General features: G+C 43.6%; 1 protein-coding gene across 2 annotated transcripts in view; it reads right to left on the bottom strand.

The window, feature by feature from the left end:
• TTC29 (tetratricopeptide repeat domain 29) overlaps nt 1-23,743 on the bottom strand; it is a 986,907-nt gene that overhangs the window by 58,164 nt on the left and 905,000 nt on the right. For both annotated transcript variants that reach the window (XM_069242623.1, XM_069242622.1), the window contains one exon: nt 3,095-3,139. In XM_069242623.1, the coding sequence (XP_069098724.1) occupies nt 3,095-3,139 (45 nt within the window). The remainder of the gene's footprint in view (nt 1-3,094; nt 3,140-23,743) is intronic.

Raw genomic sequence — 23,743 nt, forward strand, 5'->3', positions numbered from 1 at the left:
TCCCCATGGGACCCCTTCCCCTTTGTGACTGGACCCCAAAATATTTTTTCAGGGCAGGGAGTGGTCCAAAGGACCACTCCCTGCCCTGAAAAAACCGAAACAAAAGGTTTTGGATTTTTTTAAAATGCAGCTCGTTTTCCCTTAGGGAAAACGGGCTACATTTAAAAAAAAAAAACCTGCTTTATTTAAAAGCAGGTCGCTAACATGGAGGCCTGCTGACGTCAGCAGGCCTCCATGTTAGCGAGTGCCTATACTCGCAATGGGGCCGCAATTTGCGACCCACCTCATGAATATTCATGAGGTGGGTCATTGCGACCCCATTGCGAGTTGCAGTCGGTGTCTGAGACACCGTACTGCATACCAAATTGCGAGTTGCAATTTGCGAGTCGGAAGGACTCGCAAATTGCAACTCGCAATTTGGTTTTTTCGTACATCTGGCCCCTTGTGGTGGTGACATATCTTTATCTAAGTGTAATGACTCCTAGTAACAAAACCTCTAGGTAGATATGCAAGGAAAACAAACACCCCGGGGCCATAAAATGTTAATTTGAGGATAAGGTATAGAATAAGGGAATTGTAAAGGCTAATAAGAAACAGGAAATAATAAAGTTAAGGGAACCTAGAAATGGGGACAGCCCTGTAACTATAAAGAAAATATTAAATTAAAAAAATTAACTTAATACAAACGGAATCATTAACAAAAAACATTAAGATGGTGTTGGGAGGTCCACTGAAAATAAATAAAAACAAATAATGAATATGATAGTAATAATAAAAATATACTAATAGTAGAATATTATAGAACAGAAGAAAACGAGAACAATATCAAATATTTACATCAGGTTAAACTGCAATGAATAACCCAAAATTAATGTAATAATAATTGGATCCGAATACTAATCCCAATAATCCCCACTATTAATCAGTCTATGATTAATCACTTAAAATGAATATAAAAGTAATTAATGTTCCCAAAGAATTCATATGGAATAACAGAAATGTTCAATAATAGGGAACAGTGGATGGTTTGAAGATTGCTCAGGGAGATAACCTGTGAGGCTGTCGTTTATCCCAATAGCAATGCTTCTGCCTTAAAATACATGTTCAGATTAAAGCTTCCTTGAAAAAGTACTTGAAATTTCCAAATTCACAATACTCATGAATAATGAAGTACTGGACTATACTGACTGAATGTAGAATTTGCTTTGCTAAAAAAGCACATTCAGTCTGCTGAAGGAAGTGTTTTTTAAAGCTATACTCAGCTAGGTGCGTATATCAAAACGGACCAATTGTAATCAGAATCAGAATTTTCGGAATAACTTTCATGGACAGTATGCTATGCCAACACTGCTAAGCAATTCCCTAGTACAAAAATACCACATTCTATTTTTGTTTTGAGGGAAGAGAATAAAATAATGATTTGTATTTTTTAGTGATGTTTGACACAACTTTGGTCCATGTTTTCAGCCTCCAGTTCCAGTGTAATAGCAAATAAAGCATCAAGACTAAAATAGTATTACCATAGAAAATTAGTTCAACACAGTTATTACTAAAAGTGACTTAAACTATATAAAGCTCTTTAACTACATTCCAGAGATATTCCTGTCTTTTTTTTGGAAGGGCAGTGTTCGTTGACAACTTTAAATCCAAAGGAGCAGGGCTGGAATGGATACAATTGTGCAAAATAGATTTGTTATTTAGTTGCTCATTATTTAAAACATATATGTTCTTGCTCGAGTAGTGGAAGTTTAAGTTCATAGTAGAGTAGCATCTGTCATAGTTTGCTGAATAGGACTCTTGGGGCCAGATGTACCATCACGGCCCATTGCGATTCGGTAATAGCGATATTTAAGAAATCGCTATTACCGACTCGCAAAGGGCCATGTATCACATTTGCGAATCTGTAATAGCGATTTCTTTAAAATCGCAAATGCTATTACCGAATCGCAAATTGCGATACCGGCCCCATTCGCAGCTATGGGCCTGTTGGGCCATAGCTGCAAATTTTTTGCATTTCCAAAATTGCGATTTCTGAACCAGAAATCGCAATTTTGGAAATGCAAAAGGCCAGGGTGCTGGGGGCCTAAGGCCCCCTCTCCTGCACCACAATTTTATTTTTTTAACATGTAAGGTACACACATGCCAAAAGGGCATGTGTGCTTTACATGTTCAATTTAAAAATGCAGTTTTACTGCATTTTTAAATTTTGCACCAGGTTACCACCTGGTTGCAGATCATGGTATTTTGCATGTGCAAAATACCATTCTGCGAAAAATCGCAATTTGCGATTTTTTTCAGCATTGCCTTGCGACCTGGATTTTGCGATTTGCAAATTGTGATTCGCAAAATCCAGCTCGCAACGCTAAAAATCGCAATTTTTGCGATTTCTGCTTTGTGGTCTGCGAATGCCTTTCATGCATTGCAGACCACTATTTTGCACTCGCAAACGGCCGATTTTACCGTTTGCGAGTGCAAAATATTTTCATACATCTGGCCCTTGGATGGTAAAGCCACCTTATGCCAACAACTCAGAGACTTATGTTGGTTCATATGAATATGTAGCAACTATTACCTTAAATTTAACAATTCAGCATGAGCCACATTGTATCCGCTGACTAAACAGATAAGTTCCTTTTGAGGATTTTACTTCATGTAATACACCTTAGCCAAATGCTGTAGGGATTATTATGGAACAGTCATCAGAGAAGTTCATTACATCATCACAGAAGTTGATTACATTTGTATATCATTAAATTGGCTTCTGCAGGAGATTGTTCCATGTGCCACTCAGGGTCTTAGCAGACACAGAGGAGGATAACTCAATATAAACTGGGAATAATTTTCCTTAACTTATACTGAGCGACTCAAAAACAAAGGTTGGTAAAAATATATTTATGAAAGCCAATTTTGCCATGTTAAATAAAATACCACTCTTTGCAGTTCAGTAGATTTGGGCTATTTTTCATGCTCTCGATTTGCATTCAACACTTATGTAGCAGTAGTCTTAACAAATAGACAAGGGCTGCACAGATAATAAATGCAGCTGTGCATTATCTTGTGCATAAGTAGTTTTCTGATGCAACAAATCACTTACCAAGTTGTGATTTCTGTTCGCTAATGACGAGGTCATCTTCTGAACCTATGGAATGTAATGAAAGATGGTCAATTTTGAGGAGATCTGGACGAATTTATCTGGAAAGTAGAAACTGCAAAACAGATTTGGAACAGAGGCCACAGATTTCTTTTAGTATAGTGTAATGAATGTGGGTGTAGAGCTGCTGTGGATGTGGGAACATCCTAATACGTGAAGGACATTTAGGCCCTCATTATGACCCTGGCGGACAGGGGGAGAAGTGGCGGTAAAACCGGCAACAGGCCGGCGGAAAAAAAAATGGAATTATGACCATGGCGGTTACCGCCATGGTCATCCGCCACTTCTCCACTCCGACTGCCAGGGTGGTGACAACCGCTGGGCTGGAGACTTCGGTCTCCAGCCCGGCGGCAGTCACCAGACCGCCGGCGGTATCAGGACCCTGCATACCGCCATGGATTTCGGGTGGTTTGGAACCGCCACGAAATCCATGACGGTAGGCACTATCAGTGCCACGGAATTCCTTCCCTGGCACTGATAGGGGTCTCCCCCACCCCTCCACCCCCGAGTCCTCCCCCACCCCCGCCACCCCCCAAAGGTGGCAGGACCCTCTCCCCACACCCAACATGCACATACACACACCCCCTCCCCCAACATGCCCATACACACACCCCTACACATACACATACTCTACAGCACATACCCGCACACATACAAACAGACATGCACACAGACAACTCGCACACATTTCACATACACACAACACACCCCCTGCATGCATAAACGCACTCACACACCCCTCTACATACTCACACGCACACCCCCATGCACGCACACAACACACAATACCCCCCTCCCTAACGGACGATCAACTTACCTTGTCCGTTGATCCCCTTGGGGGGGGACGGGATCCATGGGGGCTGCTCCGCCGCCAGCTCCCTGTCACCAAAACACACCGCCACACCGAATCATGGGACATGATTCGGTGGGCGGTGTTCTGATGACGGGGCAGTGGAGGTGGAGCAGCCTCCACTTCCCCGCAGACCGCCAGTATGGCTGCTGGCGGCTCTCCATCCAAAAAAGGACAGAGGGCTGCCAGCAGTCATAATATGCTGCGCGGAAAACTGCCTGCATTGGCGGTCTTCAGCAAGGCGGTACAAGACCGCCGAGGTCAAAATGAAGACCATAGAGCCTAATTATGAGTTTGGCAGATGGGAACACCTGTCAACCAAGCTCCCGACAGGGTGGCTGCTGCCGTAGTGGCGACCACTCCACCGGCCCTATTAAGAGTTTCCGCTAGGCTGACAGGCAGAAACTGAGGTTTCCACCTGTCAGCCTAGCAGGAAACTGGTAGCAGCACTGTCTCTGCCTCGAAATCGAACCAGCAGCAATGCTGTCGCCTGCAGGGTGCACCAGGACCTTTGCGATATTCACTGTCTGCACTGCAGACAATGAACATTGCAGTGGAGCTGGGCAGCTGGACCCCTGCACTGCCCATGCCAAGAGCATTGGCAGTGCAGGATCTCCCCTGTGGCCCCTGCACCTGTTCTCTGCCAGCCTTTTCATGGTGGGAAAACTGCCATGAAAAGGCTGGAGGAGAACGAGGTTGTAATGAGCAGGGCGGAGCTGCATGCAGCGCCGCCCTGGCTGATTGCGACCTCCACCCGCCATCAACCTGTCGGGATCACCGATCCCGGCGGAGACGACGGAACCCTGGTGGTCTGACCGCCATGGGCTTAATGTGGCAGTTGGACTGCCACAGCAGAGATGGTTCTGACCGCCAGCCTCATAATGAGGCCCTTAGTGTGATTTTAACCATTTAATTTTAAATAAATGCTTAAGAAACGGTATGTGAAAGGCCAAAAGATGCAGTCTAGAGTACAAAAGAAGATAAAGTGTACAATTAATTACATTACACCTCTGTGCATGCATGAGATTCACTTGTGTTAACACCAAGATACAATGAAGATAGACTTACGCATATAAACAATATCTCATGGCCTGTGTTACCACTTCAATAGATGACCATCTTACTGCAAAGTTTATAATCAAAGATGATGCTTGCAATTTGCTTGTACATTTTATATAATATTTTGAATGTAGTTTATGTCAAAAACACATTTACATTTGAGATTTTTTTCCCCAACAAAGAAAAAATAGTTAAAAGTGGACACTCTCTTCTCATTACTGAATTCGTGGTGTTAATAGAGGTAAATACATATATATATATTGCATGGAGGAAACTTCATAAACAAAGACAAACAATGACAAATTTGGACAAAATAGCCTTCCTTTTCGCAGTCTCTTGGCCCAGACCTTACTGTATGTCAGTTAAGACATCCAAGGAAAATGCCTTGACGTAAATGCTTTTGGCTTTTTTCACCATTTCTTAACATTGACACTATCTGCTATCCTACCTCATATAAATTGATCCATTAATTTTTTTTCTACCCATCCCCATTGAAATGGGTGGGTCAATTCACAACATAATCTTCAGGTAAGCAGGATATTACACATTTTGTATAAACAAATGAAATACATAATTGTTGATACAAATTAATCTTTTTGGTATTTGGTTTGCAGCTAATTATGTTTTGCATAAAAAATTAAAGAAAAAAACGAGTGATTTAACCACTTCGAAGTATTTGATAGTATTGACACTCAAGGAGTTCCACAGACTATTTGTTTTTTAGCAAAACTAACTAAATATTTTACTGAATCTTTGAGGAAAATGTAACTGTCTCAAATAAAGCCTGTTGGTTTCAGGATCTAGAGCAAGGCTGTTAAATTAAATACATTTAATTGTTCAAAATACATACACTGTGATATTCACACTCTGGTTATTGTGCTTGCTATAAACAACAATTTCCAAATTGTGATGTAACCAAACGGTTTCCTGTACTTGGAGTGGAAGGCACGATTAACAGATTTACTATATTATTGGTTTTGTGCATTGTTACTTAAGCAGGTAGTCCACTAAAAGAACATTTTACAGGAAAGACAAGCTTTCCAAATGGAGTATTTTAAATACGTGTACACTAAAAGGCCGGGCGCCCAGGAATAAAGAGGAGGACAAGGTATAGCTGAGACAATAAATGATGCACAGAGCTTTAATTTTAAGCATCCAACCGAAATACCAATGTGAGCCGATAACGGAGAGTCACGATGACATCCATGTGCTTTTCAAAAAGGAAAGCTATATATTTTTTGATTAACTGAAATGTGGCCATTAACAACCAGATCAGTGCAGATATGAAACTTACCTTACAGTAGTATTCTATTATGAAAGCAATGGATTTCGTTCAGCTCTCTTCTGTAAGCAAACGCAAGATCTTACTTGAGCCTTCCTATGATAAAGAGAGGCTGACGCCCCTGCCTTAACCGCAGATTCTCTGTTGAATTTAGGACCTAAATTACCCCTTTAGTTTGAGTTGGGGAAGGGCATCTGCTTATTTCATCAGTAACAGTCTTACTTAATCTTGTACTTGTCATTCTGTGACTTCCGGTCTCTGGTGCCCCATTTAGTCTTTGACTCTCAAACGCTCAAATTTTCCTGACTTGCAACTTTAAAAGGCAAATGTCAAAGGGCACATGTGGCACAAGAAGTAGTAAAATCTGATGAGGCAATCCATAAACCCAATGTAGAAGTAATGAGCCACAATGGATGACCAAGAGAATACATGCTTTTTATTCAAAACTCAAAAACATTAAACTCTCCCTTAAGCTGCCTCCCCCAATACTTCTGGTCACGTTGTGCAGAAAAGCAAGTAACATTTGGTCTGTTTTACATGTTGTAGCAGAGACGGAACTTCTTAACATAATCTCCACACTCAAAACCAGCACACGTTTCATAGATCATAGGGCTCTCCCTAGAGAAAGATCTAGGGCTACATTTCATAACCAACTGGACTTACTTCATCAACGTAGGGCTCTTGTAATGGATACTTCTAAACTGACTTAAATAGGACATGCCTCTTTCCTCTTAAAAGACTTATATAGTGCATCACTGACTCAAGACCACATCTACATATTTTGGCCATGTTGCATAAAAGAAGGGACACAGTCAGCAGATTAGTCAGTGGCTGAGTGGTCGACTGAGGAAGGGTAATCACAGAGGGGTTGCCAAATGTCCTTCAGTCAGGAGGTGATGAGTTGTAAAGAGGCATTGAGTTTACTAGTGGTATCACAAAAAGTCATATCCTGCAGCCAGGCAGCACTAGTTGGGGCACGAGAACTACCTCAGTAAAGGGCTATTTTCCATTTGGCTAAGAGTAAAGCAATAGTCGCAAAACAGCATTGGCTAGGGGGCAGGGGTTGGACGTATCCCAAGAGGGCTTTCAGAGGGTCAGCATCACAGACAACTTGGAAAAAATATCTCCCTAATACTCCGCACTAATAGAGCAATTCCACGTTAAGTGTGCAAATCGGTGCAAATCGGTGTGGTCTACATTACATTTCAGACAGTGATGAGGCTTTGTAGGGTCTAGCTTGGCAAGTGCTGTGGGTGTAGTGTAAGCACAGTGTAGAAATTTAAAATGTAGTAGTTTGTGCTTATGTCTTTTTGAGATTAGTTTAGTTTGCGCACAGCAATAATACTGGATTTTATCAGGAATTGCATGCCCTAGGTCCCGTTCCCACGCCCTCTTAGACTTTTCCTCACCAGTGCTTCGTAACGCCAATGAAGCATTATATAGGTGAGAGACCAGTCGACTACTATCCGGGGCAGTGATTACTATGGACAGAGGAAGAAAATCTGGAGGCTCTTTGGGGTATTCTGATAGGTGCGTATAGTACTATATAGTCTGTGAAGTATGAATCTATTCATAGGTGTCAGTGTAGCATCTCCCGCAAGCTCAGCCAATGGCTTTAGTCTGCCATTAAGAAAGAGAGCCTCAATTGTTTTTAATTCAAAGGTGGCCAGTATTTGTTATACTAAGTGTTCCTGTGTTAGGTTTAACCAGGGATTATTTTTTAAAGGTATGTGTGGGGAGTATAAAGGTGGGGCACCAAGATATTGCTGGAGTTGGAACCAGGCCCAGCATGTTGTAGCAAGAGTGTCTATATCTGTAGGGTCATGACAGAGACCTTTAGGCAGGAGAGACGCAAGGGGCAAGTCGGGCACCTGTGCTCTCTCTGGAGTAAGGTATGGTATCTTAGAATCTGGGTGATACCAATGATAAGCAAAATAGGATTGAGTAATATAATGGCACGTCTGGGACACTGAATCCACCTCTATCATAGGGCATCGTTAAAGTCTGCCATCTAATATGCGGTCTGCTTCTGGCCCAAATGAGGCATATCAAATTACCATGCAGGGTGTCGAAGAAGATGTTATTTGAAGCAATGGGGATGTTAAGGAATAAGTATAAGAAAGGGGCAAAACCACCATTTTAATGATAGAAATGCATCCAGTAACCGGCAGCAGCAGCAGTCTTATCTATCACTCCACCTGCGTGGCTGGACCACAGTTTAATCTTATGACTTTCTGTTTGTCCCTGTGCAGGAAGATACCTAAATATTTAGGGGAATCAGTGCACCATCCTAAAGTAAAATCTGACTCACGTAGTGCAGTGGCATCCATGAGCGGGAATAATTTCGATTTTCCACAGTTGATCAGTAACCCAGAGAATGAGCTAAATTTAATCATCTCATGAATTATGCGGGAGAGGTTGGTGGCCGGTTTGCGGAAAAATAATAAAATATTGTCTGCATATAGGGAAGCTAACAGCGGTCCCTTTGGAAAGAAGGGTCCGCTGTCTAAGTGCTGCTCCTGTAAGTGCCAGACCAAGGGGTCCGTGGTGATAATAAACATCAGAGGGGAGTGGGGGCAATCCTGCGGTGTGCCCCTGGTGACTGGGAAGGGAGTTGATCTTTATAGAGAGCATAAAGAGGTCAGAGAACCCTTTGGGAATGCCCATTTTAGCTAGAGTCCCATGCAAGAAAGGCCATTTGAGCATATCGAAGGCCTTCTCCACATCAAGCAGGGCAACTGTAGCTTGAGGATTTGTAGATATCTGGTTTAAGACACCAAATATATTGTGCACAGTTTTATCGAGGTAGAACGGTGGGGTACAAAGCCAGATTGCATGGGTGAGATTATGGCTTCCATAAGCAGCGAAAGTCGCATCGCTATGACTTTAGCGAGTATATTATTGTTGTAATTCAGGAGAAAAAGTGGTCTATTTGATGTGCAAAGATAGGCCGGTTTACTGGGTTTCAGCAGTAGGGTGATAACAGCTTTGCGAAGTGTGGGAGGAAGTGTTCCTACCCTAAGGGATTCCACATATACTCCTAAAAGATGAGGGGCCAAGACGTGTTCTTAGGCTTTATAAAAGTTCCCAGTAAACCTGTCAAGGCTAGGAGCTTTGGCACCAATAAGAGCATCTATGGTCTGTACAATTTAGTTGTAGGTAATCAGGCTAGCTAGGAACTGCCGCTGCCCAGAGGAGACCCACACCATTACAATCTCTTCTAGATAGTCAGCCAGTGCAGACTCAGCCTTCTAAGTGCTCATGGTAAAGAGGTTTCAATAATAATACGAAAATGTCTGTATGATGGAGGTAGTAACCGAAACTGTGGTGCCATCGTCTACATGTAGACTGGTGACATATGTGGGTTGGTTATTTGGTCGCAGAAGCTGTGCCAGGGTGCGCCCCGGTCTCTCACTCTCCCCCTGGCAGCGTGCTACAGAATATTTTCCCATATAGTTGACCTCTCTCTCCACCAGCTCTCGAACTCTTGCATTAGTTTAGCCCATTTGGGAAGCCAGGAAGTGTTGGACAAATTTAGTTCGGTCCAGTCTGAGGCCCACAATTCATTTTCCACTTTAGCCAAGTCATGATGGATACTAGGGAGGACCCAGGAATATTTAGCTGTCCGTTCTCCTCTTATAAAGACTTTAAAAGCTTCCCCGAGCATGGAATGTTTGTCTTCTGAGCCAGCGTTGAGGGTGAAATACTCTTTTATTGAGTCGTGGACTTCCGCGCAGAAGGCGTCTGTCATGACTCACATGCTGCTTACGCCTGGAATCCGCAGATTGAGTGGCGTGGGTCTTGAATGTTCGGCATTGGCCCAGATAGGGGCGACTCTTTCTGGTAGCCAGGGTGCTGTAGGCAATGGAAACGCCAAGAACAGACCGTGCCCTTCAGAAATAGCCTCCAAACAGATAGATTCCTGAAACAGGAACAAAAGAACAGGAATCAACAGAGGCAAAATACAGGAAATACACTGAATCGACGAGAACCAGCACAGAAAGGCAAAGAAACAGGAGTGAAGACACCATCCAAACAGAAAGTGTTGCAGCGTAAGGAGAGAAAGAATCACAGTCCTTAAATACCAACAAACAGGAAGCGACCGACAGGAAGTACAAAGACACCATCTTAGATAGGGAAAAGATACATAGAATAGAATGAACTAGGAACCATAGAGAGCAGGGAACAAGGAATGTTGGGAAAAGAAGGGAGATATGGGAAGGGAGAAAAAACATAAAGGAAGGCACAACCAGATAGCCAGGGAAAAGCAGAGAAGAAAAGAAAAGAACAGAACAGGTGAGTGGGGGGGTTCAGACCTGCCTGTACGCGTGGTGCAGAAAAGGAAAACGAGGCCCCATGCCAATTCTGGGGCCTCAGAGAATGCAGAGTAGTCTGGGGGCGGCCCAAATGTTCGGCTCGAGACGCACGCGGCTGCGCAACAGTAGGTCCCCCCCCGAAGATCCAGGTTTGTGAGGAAACAAGCGGTGAAAATGGCAAATCAGAAGAGGTGCGTGAACAGAAGATGCATCTTCCCAAGAGCATTCACTGAGAGGATAACCCTTCCAATGAATCAGATACTGAAGACGTTTGTGAAAGATACGAGAGTCACAAATTTCTTGTACCTCATATTCAGGTACATCATCCACTAACACAGGAGGAGGACAAGGAAACTGACGAGAGTAAGGATCAGGTACATAAGGTTTGAGCTGGGAAACATGAAAGACCGGATGAATTTTCCATGTACGAGGCAAGTGAAGATGGACAGTGACAGGATTAATCAGCTGAAGGATACGGAAAGGACCGTAGTAGCGGGGTGTGAACTTATTCTGAGAAAGGCGTAAAGGCAAGAATCTTGATGAAAGCCAGACTTTATCCTGAAGGTGATAGTCTGGAATGTCCCTACGTTTCTTGTCTGCTATTTTCTTCATATATCTCTTGGTGTTCAACAAGTTAGATCGAATTAATCTATGGATCTGTAGAAGTTGTCTGGAAAGGGAAGTAACAGCAGGCAGAGGAGAGGTAGACTGAGGAGAAGTAGGAAAAGAGGTAGGATGATAGCCATACGAACAGAAAAAAGGAGTGACCTTGGAGGCACTATGGACAGTATTATTGTAGGAGAATTCAGCAATAGGGAGGTAAGTGTTCCAGTTGCTCTGGGTAGAATTACAAAAACAGCGAAGGTATTGCTCTAATCCTTGGTTAAGACGCTCAGTCTGTCCATTGGTTTGAGGATGGAAACCCAATGATAGTGCTATATTGATATTCAGTGTCCTACAAAAATGTTTCCAAAACCGGGAAATGTTCGGAGGTCCTCTGTCAGATACAATGGTATGTGGAAGTCCATGGAAACGGAAAATATGATGGATAAATATGTGACTTAGTTCTTGGGACGTAGGTAACTTTTTCAGGGCAGTGAAGTGAGCCATCTTAGTAAAGGAATGTGACCATGATAACCCGGTTTCCTGCTGATGGAGGGAGCGAACACATGAAATCAGTAGAAATGGTGTGCCAGGGAGCTGGGGGAACAGGTAATGGTTGTAGTAATCCTGCAGGTCTGGTACGGGGAATCTTTACTTGAGCACATATGGGACAAGCCTGAACGTATCTTTCGACATCTGACTTCCAGGTAGGCCACCAGAAACATCGCAAGAGAAGTTCTTGCGTGGCCTTGATGCCTCTATGACCAGCAACCAGCGAATCATGGCACATTTGTAGTGCTTTTTCTCATACTCTATTAGTAGGGAGGAACAACAGGTTCTGATAATAATAATATCCTTGCCTTTTACATATAAGGGGGTTTAATTTCTCTAATTCGTGATCAGACAGGTTGGAGTATTCCAGTTGTACCTCATCCAGGAAAGACTGAGCTACTCCGATGATCTTACTAGGCTCAAGTAGACACTGTGATGGGGTAGGAGTACAATCTGGATAACGGCGATTCGGAGCATCAGCCAGAATGTTTTGGGATCCAGGAAAATAGCTGATGTAAAAATCATACTGACTGAAGAAAAAGGCCTAACGAGCGTGGCGACTATTCTGGCATAAAAAATTACGTAAACATTGTAGATTGCGATGGTCTGTTCTCACCTCGAAAGGCTCCTTGGAACCCATAAGAAACTGTCTCCACTCTAGGTAGGCTGTTTTCAGAGCTAATAACTCCCTTTCTAGTACTGAGTAATGTTGTTCCGACGTAGAGAGTACATGGTACGAATAGAAAACAGGATGTTCAAGACCGTCATCTTCTTGTTGTTGGAGTAAGACAGCTCCGATGGCTCTTTCGGAAGCATCGATAACTACAATTAATTGTTTGTTGGTATCTGGGTGTCTCAAGATAGGAGCTTGAGTGAAAGCCTTCTTTAGACCTTGAAAAGCTGTTTCAGCTGCCTTTGTCCAGACAAAACCTTTCGTTAAATTTTCCTTCTTTAAAGTTTGAGTTATGTGGCTGGTTTGTTTTGCAAAGTCTAAGATAAACTGCCGATAAAAATTAGCTAATCCTAGAAAACATTGTGTTTCCTTAATGGAAGAAGGAGAAGGCCAATCTAGGATGGCTTGTACCTTTTCTTGGTCCATAGATATGCCAGTGGGACTTAAATGATAACCCAGATATTTGACTTCCGTCTTGTCAAACTCACACTTTTCTGGTTTACAAGATAGTTGATGTTCCCGGAGTCTTTGAAGGACTTGTTTCACGTGAGAGGAATGCAGTTCAGGATGTCTAGAATAAATAAGAATATTGTCTAAGTAGATGACAACCGTTTGGTTCAAAAGATCAGAAAACACAGAGTCCATAAATCTTTGGAAAATGGAGGGGGCATTAGTGAGACCAAAAGGCATAACTCTGTACTCATAGTGACCAAATGGGGTCCTGAAAGCTGTTTTCCACTTGTCTCCTTCTTTAATACGTAAAAGGTGGTAGGATCCCTGTAGATCCAGCTTGGTAAAGCGTTGAGCCCCTCTGACTGCCTCTAGTATATCCTTGATGAGGGGCAAAGGATAACGGTCCTTTATAGTTATCTTATTCAGGCCTCGACAAACCAGGCAAGGACGAAGATCCTTTGTCTTGTTGGGTACAAAAAAGAGGGGAGCCCCTGCCGGAGAGGACAATGGTACAATAAGACCGCTCTGTAAGTTTTCTTCCAGATACTCCTTTAGGACTTCCCTTTCGGGTTCCGTGAGTGAACACATCCTACCAAAGGGAACGACAGTTCCAGGTTCCAAGAGAATAGCACAATCGTTATCTCGATGTGGGGGTAACACAGGTCTGGATGGTTTTTGGAACACATCTTGAAATTCTAAATAGTGTTCAGGGACTCCGTGGACAGTATTGATGGAACATCTGGTAGTAATTTCAGTAGGTGTCAATCTCTTAGGTGACCAATATGTGTCTGAAGCAAAGCAGTACTGATGACAAAACTGTGAAGACAAGGAAATAGTCCGGGTTTCCCAATTCACATACGGATTATGTCTTATGAACCACGGAATTCCTAAAATGATGGTATGGTTGGGGGATGATATGAGATCAAAGGAGATGTGTTCCCGATGGTTACCAAATTGTAAACTTAATGTCAGGGTGGTAGTATCGACTGGACCAGAGGATATTAAGGATCCATCCACTGTGTGCACTTGTTCTGGAATTTCTTTGGGTCATGTTGGAATTTGTTGAGTAGTGGCCCAAGTCTTATCCATGTATATACCACTAGCACCACAATCTAGTAAAGCCATTGTTCTTTCTTGACGGCCGTCAGGTAGCTGTAGCATGACAGGTAACATGAACAAGGTCGTGGCATTGTCCTTAAATGAACTGATGGAAGGTATAGCCGATGATCCCGTCCCCTCCCTTCTTACAGAGGACAGGAAGTGGCGTTTCACAATGGCCTTTGAGGACGCATGGGCAGGTACGAAGCATGTGGCCAGCAGCACCACAGTACAGGCACAATCCTTTCTTACGTCTGTCTTCCTGCTCACTAACGGAAAGTGGGCATCGGGTGGTATCCACTTGCTTAGGTTCTCCCTCTATGTCTCTAGCAGGAGGGCGAGGTTCCTCGGAACGATGCAGATAAACCCGTGAAGTGCTTGGCTCGGATGATCCTCTACTCTTTCTCTTCTCCAATCGTCGTTCTTGGAAACGGTATTCGATGGAAAGTGCTTGATCCATCAGACCACGAAGATCTTCAAGTCGGGTGGAGTGTACTAACTCATCCTTTATTTCTTCTTTAAGTCCTCTGTGAAATAAAGTCACCAGAGTTCGTTCCACCCAGGTGGTCTCCGTCGCTAGCTGTCGAAAGCGAGTAATATATTGAAGGACATCTTGTGAGCCTTGTTGGATGTCACATAAGGCTTCTTCCGCAGAGGCCTCCAATCCTGGATGACTAAACATTTGTTTAAACCGATTCACGAAGGCGGAATAGTGCGACAATTCCGGGTCATTGGATGATACCATCGGGGTTGCCCAGGCCAAGGCAGGACCGGATAACGCACTGATAAGTTATCCCACCTTTGTCCTGTCATGGGAGAATTGGGTAGGTCAGAAGGCGAAATACACAGTTAATGCATCAAGTAATTCACGCAGTTTAGTTGGTTCACCAGAGAAACGAGGAGTAGAGGCAGAGACAGTCGGAACATCGCTACTGCGGAAAGCCAAAGCCTGTCGTAACGCAGCATTCTCATTGCGTAATTGTTGCAGTTCCTGAGCCTGTTGCTGAATAGTTGCCAGAAGAGATTGATCAGGATCTGCAGCAGCCGCCACTGTATCATCCATGGTGTTAGATGACGTCGGGAGAATTTGGCGCTGCAATCTGTCACGACTCACGTGCTGCTTACGCCTGGAATCCGCAGATCGAGTAGCGTGGGTCTTGAATGTTCGGCTTTGTCCCAGATAGGGGCGACTCTTTCTGGTAGCCACGGTGCTGTAGGCAATGGAAACGCCAAGAACAGACCGTGCCCTTCAGAAATAGCGCCAGAGGGAAAAATCCTCCAAACAGATAGATTCCAGAAACAGGAACAAAAGAACAGGAATCAACAGAGGCAAAATACAGGAAATACACTGAATCGATGAGAACCAGCACAGAAAGGCAAAGAAACAGGAGCGAAGACACCATCCAAACATAAAGTGTTGCAGCGCAAGGAGAGAAAGAATCACAGTCCTTAAATACCAACAAACAGGAAGCGACCGACAGGAAGTACAAAGACACCATCTTAGATAGGGAAAAGATACATAGAATAGAATGAACTAGGAACCATAGAGAGCAGGGAACAAGGAATGTTGGGAAAAGAAGGGAGATATGGGAAGGGAGAAAAAACATAAAGGAAGGCACAACCAGATAGCCAGGGAAAAGCAGAGAAGAAAAGAACAGAACAGGTGAGTGGGGGGGTTCAGACCTGCCTGTACGCGTGGTGCAGAAAAGGAAAACGAGGCCCCATGCCAATTCTGGGGCCTCGGAGAATGCAGAGTAGTCTGGGGGCGCGGCGCGGCGCGTCTTGTGGCCGCATTCTGCGTCCCGAGCCGAATGTTCGGCTCGAGACGCACGCGGCGGCGCGACAGCGTCATCCAGTAGGGCATTTTCAAGAAACTGCTACTGACAAATTGGGCGTTCCTCACATGACACACACAAAGTTGCAACAACAGCTGAGTGATCAGATAAACTGTGGGGTATGTGTGTAACCTTTGAGAGACAGAGCAGGGCCCTGGGTGAGATATACTAATGGTCAATTTGGGTCCAAACATTATGTGGGGCTGAATAGAAGGTAAAATCAGATTTGTGAGGGTGGCAGAATCACCATGCATTGGATAGTTGGAACGTGTCAAGGAGTTCTGTGAGCACCTGGAAGGAGTTGGGTTTGGTGACTCTAGTGAAGCCAGTAGTGTCAATGGAGGGGTTGCACATGATGTTGAACTTCCCACCCATGATGATGAAGACTGCCTAAAAGTGGCCCATAAGTACGGATAAGTTATAACACAATTCTGGGGAGTCAGTGTTAGATGCATAGATCTCAGAAAGCAAAATCGATTTGCTAGCCAGGGTGCCTGGCACCAGGAGGTACTGTCCCTCTGAGTCGGAGATACATTCACTAAATACAAAGGGTATATTTTTATGAATTAGCACGCAGACTCTATGGAAGTATGAGCTGTAGTGGGCAAAAAATAACAAAACAATTCAATCCCCATAGAGCGGCATATGTGCAATTTGAACGTGGGGAAAGATGTGTCTCCTGGAGAAACACCAGTTTAATTTTGTGTCTGTTGCAAGGGCTTGTTTGCTTTTTCTAGGGTTGTTTAAGCCTCAAAGATTCCATTATGTACAAGTGAGATTAAGCCCATGTGTTCTAACAGTATATGTCGTCACGGTGTGCTGTAAGGAGAGGAGTAGCCTACAGGACCAGGTGAAAGAAAAACGTTATGGAGTGTAGAGGCTGTGCAACGAACTATAACTAAAACAATAATCACAAATACATCCCAATCTCCCCACCCACACCGGAGTAACGTCCTTCGGTTAATTCCTCTGAAACACAAAAAGCTCAAAACAATAACCATGATGGTGTACACCTTGAGGGGGTGGCAACGTTCCCAGAACACGCCCTTCTGAATATTAAGGTAGAGCTAGGAGAGTTGCTGTCCCATGACATTGCAAATGTACTAGGACCATGGGCTAGGTGCGGCATGCCACCACCACAGCAGTCAAACAGTTCCAGCGAAGCAGCTGAGCATCGCACCAGCAGACATAGAGGCAGAAAGAGTGAGAAATAATCTCACAGAGGTGGTTCCAGCTGACAGCCCACATTAGTGGTGGCGAGGGACCGTGCGGGTGATGTCTGGGCTGGCAAGCTTTTTCTCCCTTTGAATTTTGTGCACAACTTGGCCACATCTGATGGAGTCTGAAAAATATGATGTCACCCGTTTGCATCCACTAGTAGTCTCGCCAAGTAGAGCATACTGTATTTAAGGCCGAGGTTCTGGAGGGACCATTTCAGCTCTACATATTTCCTGCGTGCCTCTTGCACAGTCTGTAGCCACGCCCCACCCTATTGATGACCACATCTGTTAGAAATTGGGTCTCTAGTTGGCAAAGGTATGCACCCTGTCCAAGTAGTCCTAGTCAGGGAAAGTCAAACCACAACCTTAAGTATCCTGTGCTGACCCTCCAGATGTGTGGCATAGAGCAGGCAGGTTTAACTTAGAAGGAAAAGTCTAAAGTATTTGTGCAATAACTCATGCACTGACACAGTTAGAACACCACAAAAAGTACTCTAAACCAGTTTAGAAAAATAGATATTATTTATCTGAATAAAATAAGACCAAAACAACAATAATCCAATATGCACAATTCAAGATATCACTTTTTAAAGGTTTAGATGAGTCTTAAGCCTTAGGAATCAGTGGTTGTATCCTTTTAACACACTGTACCTGGGTTGTGCCCAAAAATACGCAGAGGGCTGCAGTGGAGAAGATGCATCAGAAAGCAAAGCGATGCGTTGGTTTTTCTGGTGCGGCGAAGGTAATGCGTTGTTTCTTTATACGCAGTGTTAGAAATGGGGTCTCTGGTTGGCAGTCAGTTTGCACTCTGTCCAGGCAGGACCCTCACTCTACTCAAGATAAGGGAGATACATACCTAGGATAACCCCTTCTCACCCCCCTTGATAGCTTCGAGCAAGCAGTCAGGCTTGTCTCAGAGGCAATGTTTAAAGTATTTGTATCAACACACACAATAACACAGTGAAAACACTACAAAAGGACTCCATGCCAGTTTAGAGAAATACCCAATATTTATCTAAATCAAACAAGACCAAAATGACAAAAAATCCAACATACACAAGTAAAGATATGGATTTTTAAAGTAAAAAGAGTTTTAACCCATAGAAATCAATGAATGCGTTGTTTTAGCACAAAGCACCTGGTATGCATCAAAAATAATTCCGCACAGGCGAGCGTGTGTCAGAAAAGCAAACGATGCATCGATTCCTTACTCACAAGTAAGGCGTGCATCGATTCTTTCCCTGCTGGGCAAGCGATGCATCGATTCTTCCCTCGCAGGGAAGAGATGCAACAATTTCTAGACAAGCAGCCTCAGGTCTGTGTGGTGATATTGCAGATTTTGATGCCCAGGGACAATGCGGGGAAAATCCAGACGCATGGCAGCGATGAATCCACACTGAGCTGGTGATGCGTTGATGTTTTAGCCGTGGTGCAGGTGCTGCATCGATTTTTCTGCCCCTCGGCTCTGGTGCGTGGATTTTCACCCTGGGATCACCAGCTTCTTCATTCAAGGGACCTGGGACTGGATGTGGCACCACGTGGCAGGGTAGGGGTCTCAGCAAGAAAGCCCAGGTGCTGGCAGATAAAGTCTTTGATGGCACTGAGACTTCAGAACAGGGGGCAAGCACGGTCCAAGCCCTTGGAGAATCTTCACTAGCAGGATACACAGCAAAGTCCATTCTTTGTCCTCTCTGAGGCAGAAGCAGCAACTGCAGGCCAACCCAGCAAAGCACGCAAAACAAAGGGTCAGTACTCCTCCTCCAGCTCGTCAGCTCTGCACCTTGGCAGAGGTTCCTTTTGATCCAGAAGTATTCTAAATGTCTGGGGTTTTGGGTCCACTACTTATACTCATTTCTGCCTTTGAAGTAGGCAAACTTCAAAAGAAGTATTTGTTGTTCATAAGATCCTGCCTTGCCCAGGCCTGGCCCCAGACACACTCCAGAGGGCTGAAGACTGCACTGTGTGAGGACAGGCACAGCCCTTTCAGGTGTGAGTATCAGATCCTCCCTTCCCCCTCTGACCCAGGAGACGTATCAGGATATGCAGGACACTCCTCAGCTCCTAGTGTGTCACTTGTCTAGAGGGAATTCACAAACTGTCATTCTGAGCCAGATGTGGATTACACGGGCAGGCAGAGGCACAGAATGGTTAAGCAACAAAATGCCCACTTTCTAAAAGTGTCATTTTGAAACAGACAATCTAAAAAACAACTTTACCAAGAGATGTATTTATAAATTGTAGGTTCAGAGACCCCACACTCCAAACCTCGATGTGCTCCCAATGGGAAACTGCACTTAAAAGATATTTAAAGGCAGTCCCCATGTTCACCTATGGGAGAGATAGTCCTTGCAATAGTGAAAACCGAATTTGGCAGTATTTCATTATCAGGGCATGTAAAACACACCAGTACATGTCCTACCTTTTAGATACACTGCACACTCCCTATGGGGAAACCTAGGGCCTACCGTATGGGTGACTTAAAAGTAAAAAGGAAGGTTTGGGCCTGCCAAGTGAGTACATTTGCAGGATTGAATTGAATTGGCAGTACAAAACTGCACACACAGACATTGCAGTGGCAAGTCTCAACTATGTTTACAGGGCTACTCATGTGGGTGGCACAATCACTGCTGCAGGCCCACGTGTACCATTTGATTTACAGGCTCTGGCATTTTACTAGTTTTATAGTGACTTACTAGTAAACCAAATATGCCAATCAGGGATAACCAATTATAATCGCAATTTATACAGGGAGCACTTGCACTTTAGCACTGGTCAGCAGTGGCAAAATGCCCAGAGTACCAAAAACCAGCAAAAACAAAGTCCAGCACACAGTCAAAAATACAGGAAGCAGAGGCAAAAAGACAGGGGAAACCACACCAAGGATGCCAGGTCTAACATGCAACAAGGTGACATGCCGATTTCTGGGAGCGCAGCCTTAGTTCCTCACTGTGATGCGGGGATATTTTGACATCCAGGGACAATGCGTGGAAAATCCAAAACATGTTGTGAAGAGGCAACATGAGCTGCGTCGATCCAGCAGGCAATGCGACAATTTTTCAGCTGTGAGACAGGTGCTGCATTGATTCTGCAGTCATTGTGTTGAATTTTGCAGGCTTTGCTTCGGTTATTACGGCGCTGTGGATTTTCTCCTTCAGATGAAGTCTTTGATGGTCCTAAGACTTCAGAGCAGAGGGCAAGCTCAGTCCAAGCCCTTGGAGAGCACTACTAGGGGAAGGCAGAGTCCTTCCAGGAGAGTCAGGGGCCAGCAGGCAGCAGGGCAAAAAGCAGCAGAACAGTCCTTCCAGAAAAGCAGTCCAGATGAGTCCTTTGGGCAGCACCGCAGTCCCTCGACAGAGTCCAGTTGTAAGTCCTGAAGTGTCTGATTTTAGGGGGTTACAGACGCAGTAAATATACCCAAATGTGCCTTTGAAGTGGAGGAAAACATAAAAGAGTGGTTTTGAAGTGCATAAGTTCCCCTTTCAACTCAGTCATGTCTGCCAGGGGATCTGTGGGTGGATATCAGTCCTTTGTGTAAGGTCAGTCCACTAGCCTTTGAAGTTCAAGTGAGAGCCCCTCCACCCTGCTGCCCAATAAGACCCATCAGTATGCAGTCTAATGCAGATGCAGCTGAGTGTCCTCTGTTTATTGCTGTCTGGGTGGAATGCACAAGGGGAGCTGTCAACCAGCACAGACCAGACGTGGTTTAGAGACAATCTGTAAGGCACAGAGGGCAGTAAGTGCAGAGAAATGCCTACTTTCTAAAATTGTCATTTCTGAAGTGGTATTGTTAAATCCAACTTCACCTGTAAGCAGGATTTCTCACAACCATTCCCAACATGACAAGGTCACTCCTTTTAGATCAGGATTTACCACTTAAAACCATATTAGGGAATCTCTAATGTTTGCTTAAGAGAGGAGCAGGCTTCACAGTAGTGAAAAACAACTTTGAGAGATTTTCACTACCAGGACATGTAAAGCTTACAAGTACATGTCCTGCCTTTTAGCACTCTGCTCTGTGGTCTACCCAGGGCCGACCTTAGGGGTGACTTATATGTGATAAAAGGGGAGTTTAAGGCTCGGCAAGTAGTTTTAAATGCCAAGATGAACTGGCAGTGAAACTACACACACAGGCTTAAGCCATGTTTAAGGGGCTACTTATATGGGTGGCACAATCAGTGCTGCAGGCCGACTAGTAGCATTTAATTTACAGGCCCTGGGCACATATAGTGCATATTACTAGGAACCCATAGGTACATTAAATATGCCAATTGGGTAGGAGCCAGTGTTATCATGTTCAGGGGAGAGAGCACAAGCACTTTAGCTCTGGTTAGCAGTGGTAAAGTGTGCAGAGTCCTAAGACAAGCAAAACAAAATCAGAAAAATGGAGGGAGGTAGGCAAAAAGTTGGGGGAAGACCACCCTAATGCTGTCAGGTCTAACAACATCCAATACTATATGACACACCACCACCTAAAAATCATCCTTAACAGACCAGAGCCTTTGCCGATCCCAATTCACCATTCGTTTAAGCCAATTTGAAAATTGGGTTGACTTCAGGCCATCTTAGAATGCACAGCAACTATCATTATAAGTTCCAAATCTCTTGGTTTCATTCTAGACATTCTCAATTGACATAAACACATCATCAAAGTCAATACTGTGCATTACTATCTGAAACTGATACATGGGATAAAAGCTTTTGTTGCTGAACAATACCTTGAGAAAATGGCCCTAGCATTGCTTTACTCAAGACTGCATTATGGCAATTCCATTCTACTAGAAATTCCTAAAATTCATCTCACCCATCTCAAAGACACTCTTCAGTTCATATGACTTGTAGGGGTCTTCGTTTCAACCATATTTTCCTTATATTAATGTCCATGATCTCAGTTGCCTTCAAAGGAAAACCCATATAAACTAGTATGTTTAGCCCACTAATCTTTTCCAGTTTTGTATATACATTTGCTTCAGCAGAGCACAATTGGTTCATTACTTTTCTTCTGTTTTCTGTGACATGATTGCCCTGTTGTATTTGTAGAATAGTAATGCTCTATCTGAAGAGCTCAGACACTATCGGGCCATGTACCCTCACTATAGAAAGCTGCTAAATAATAAAATAGGATTACACAAATAGGGAAGGATTAGGGAATACAACTCAACTATAATTTGCAGCTCAGCTTGAGGTTATAGTCATAAGCTTCAGGGATATTCTAATGGTGATTAGGTCAGGTCAGGTCACTTGTGAACAATACATAAAAAAGTAGATAAACAGATGGAGACTTCCTGAATTTCAAGCTGTGGACAGCACAATCTGATCCTTAGAGATAACGCATTTGAATCACTTAGGAGATGATAATTTGCTGGTGAACAAAAACAGTTAACACTTTGAAATCTAAACTGTGAAAATGTAGACTTTGGGCCTGATATAGATATTGGTGGATGGGTTACTCTGTCACAACGGTGATGGAAAACCCGTCTACCGAAATATAAATCCTATTATATTCTATGGGATTTAGATTTCGGTGGATGAGATATCTGTCACCCATTGTGACAGAGTATCCCCTCCGACAATATTTAAATCCGGCCCTTTGTCTAAAAGAAAAAATATTGCTACATTTACACAATATAGACACACAATCACAAAGGTGTTGAAAGTGGGGGTGATACAATACCTGTCTAGAACCAAGCATAATTTGCTCTAGAAGGATTCTGAGGGGACTCTACCCAGGGTGACATTGAGCCAAATAAACCAATTTGCTGTTTGAATGCCACAAAACATTTATTGCTAAAAACGCATAGGCTCTGAAAGTACATGCCATAAAATATTCTAAGGATGTTCATGGTGCCCTAGGGAAGCCTCACCCTCCTCATAAGTGTTGCAATTTCATCCACCCTATGAAATGTTCAGAAAATGGAGGCCGAATGGGGCACTTTTCAGCTCAATTCACCAAAAAAGTCTAAAAAGTCCCAGGTTATAGGAGTATATCAGAAAATAAAATTTCACATGGCCCATCATTTCTCATGTGTCTATACCATCACTCAGGGGTGAAAGTCAACTCACAATGTTTTGCATTTAAGGACAATAGAAGCACTCACAGGCTTCTCCAAACATCAATATAGCCTAATATATATGAATTTATGACCACTATCTGGATCAATCAAAACAATCTTTAAAGACATTCTAGGAACTGGGCCTATTCCCTAATGAAATAGAAAATGGCATATTGCTCCAGAGTTTCCCCCAAAAAATCAGTGTAATTCTATATTCTTTCTATATATCTTTCTAAATTTTGTTTGCACTCTATGGTAATGTGACACATTCAAACCAGAATGGTTCATATGCTAATACGGGAATGTGTGACATCACAACAAATGCCTTTATCGCACAGGTTCCTTTACGACACATCCGAAGTATATTTAAGGTAAGTAAAACCATGTGTGTGTGGATGGTGTGTGTTTGTGTGTGCACTTTTATGTAAATTTGTGTGAGTAAAAAGGTTTAATTTTTAGTTTAATATATTTTATTCGGGGGGAACCACCCAAACCACCCTTTTTAATGTACTCCTAACCTTCCTTTGCCACTGCCGACCCCTAAACCTTACATTTAGTATTTCATTCATTTTTTGCTTTTTAGGGGATCTCGCCAACCCCC

The sequence above is a fragment of the Pleurodeles waltl genome, chromosome 1_2 (assembly GCF_031143425.1).
Source record: "Pleurodeles waltl isolate 20211129_DDA chromosome 1_2, aPleWal1.hap1.20221129, whole genome shotgun sequence".
Taxonomy (NCBI): Eukaryota; Metazoa; Chordata; class Amphibia; order Caudata; family Salamandridae; genus Pleurodeles; species Pleurodeles waltl.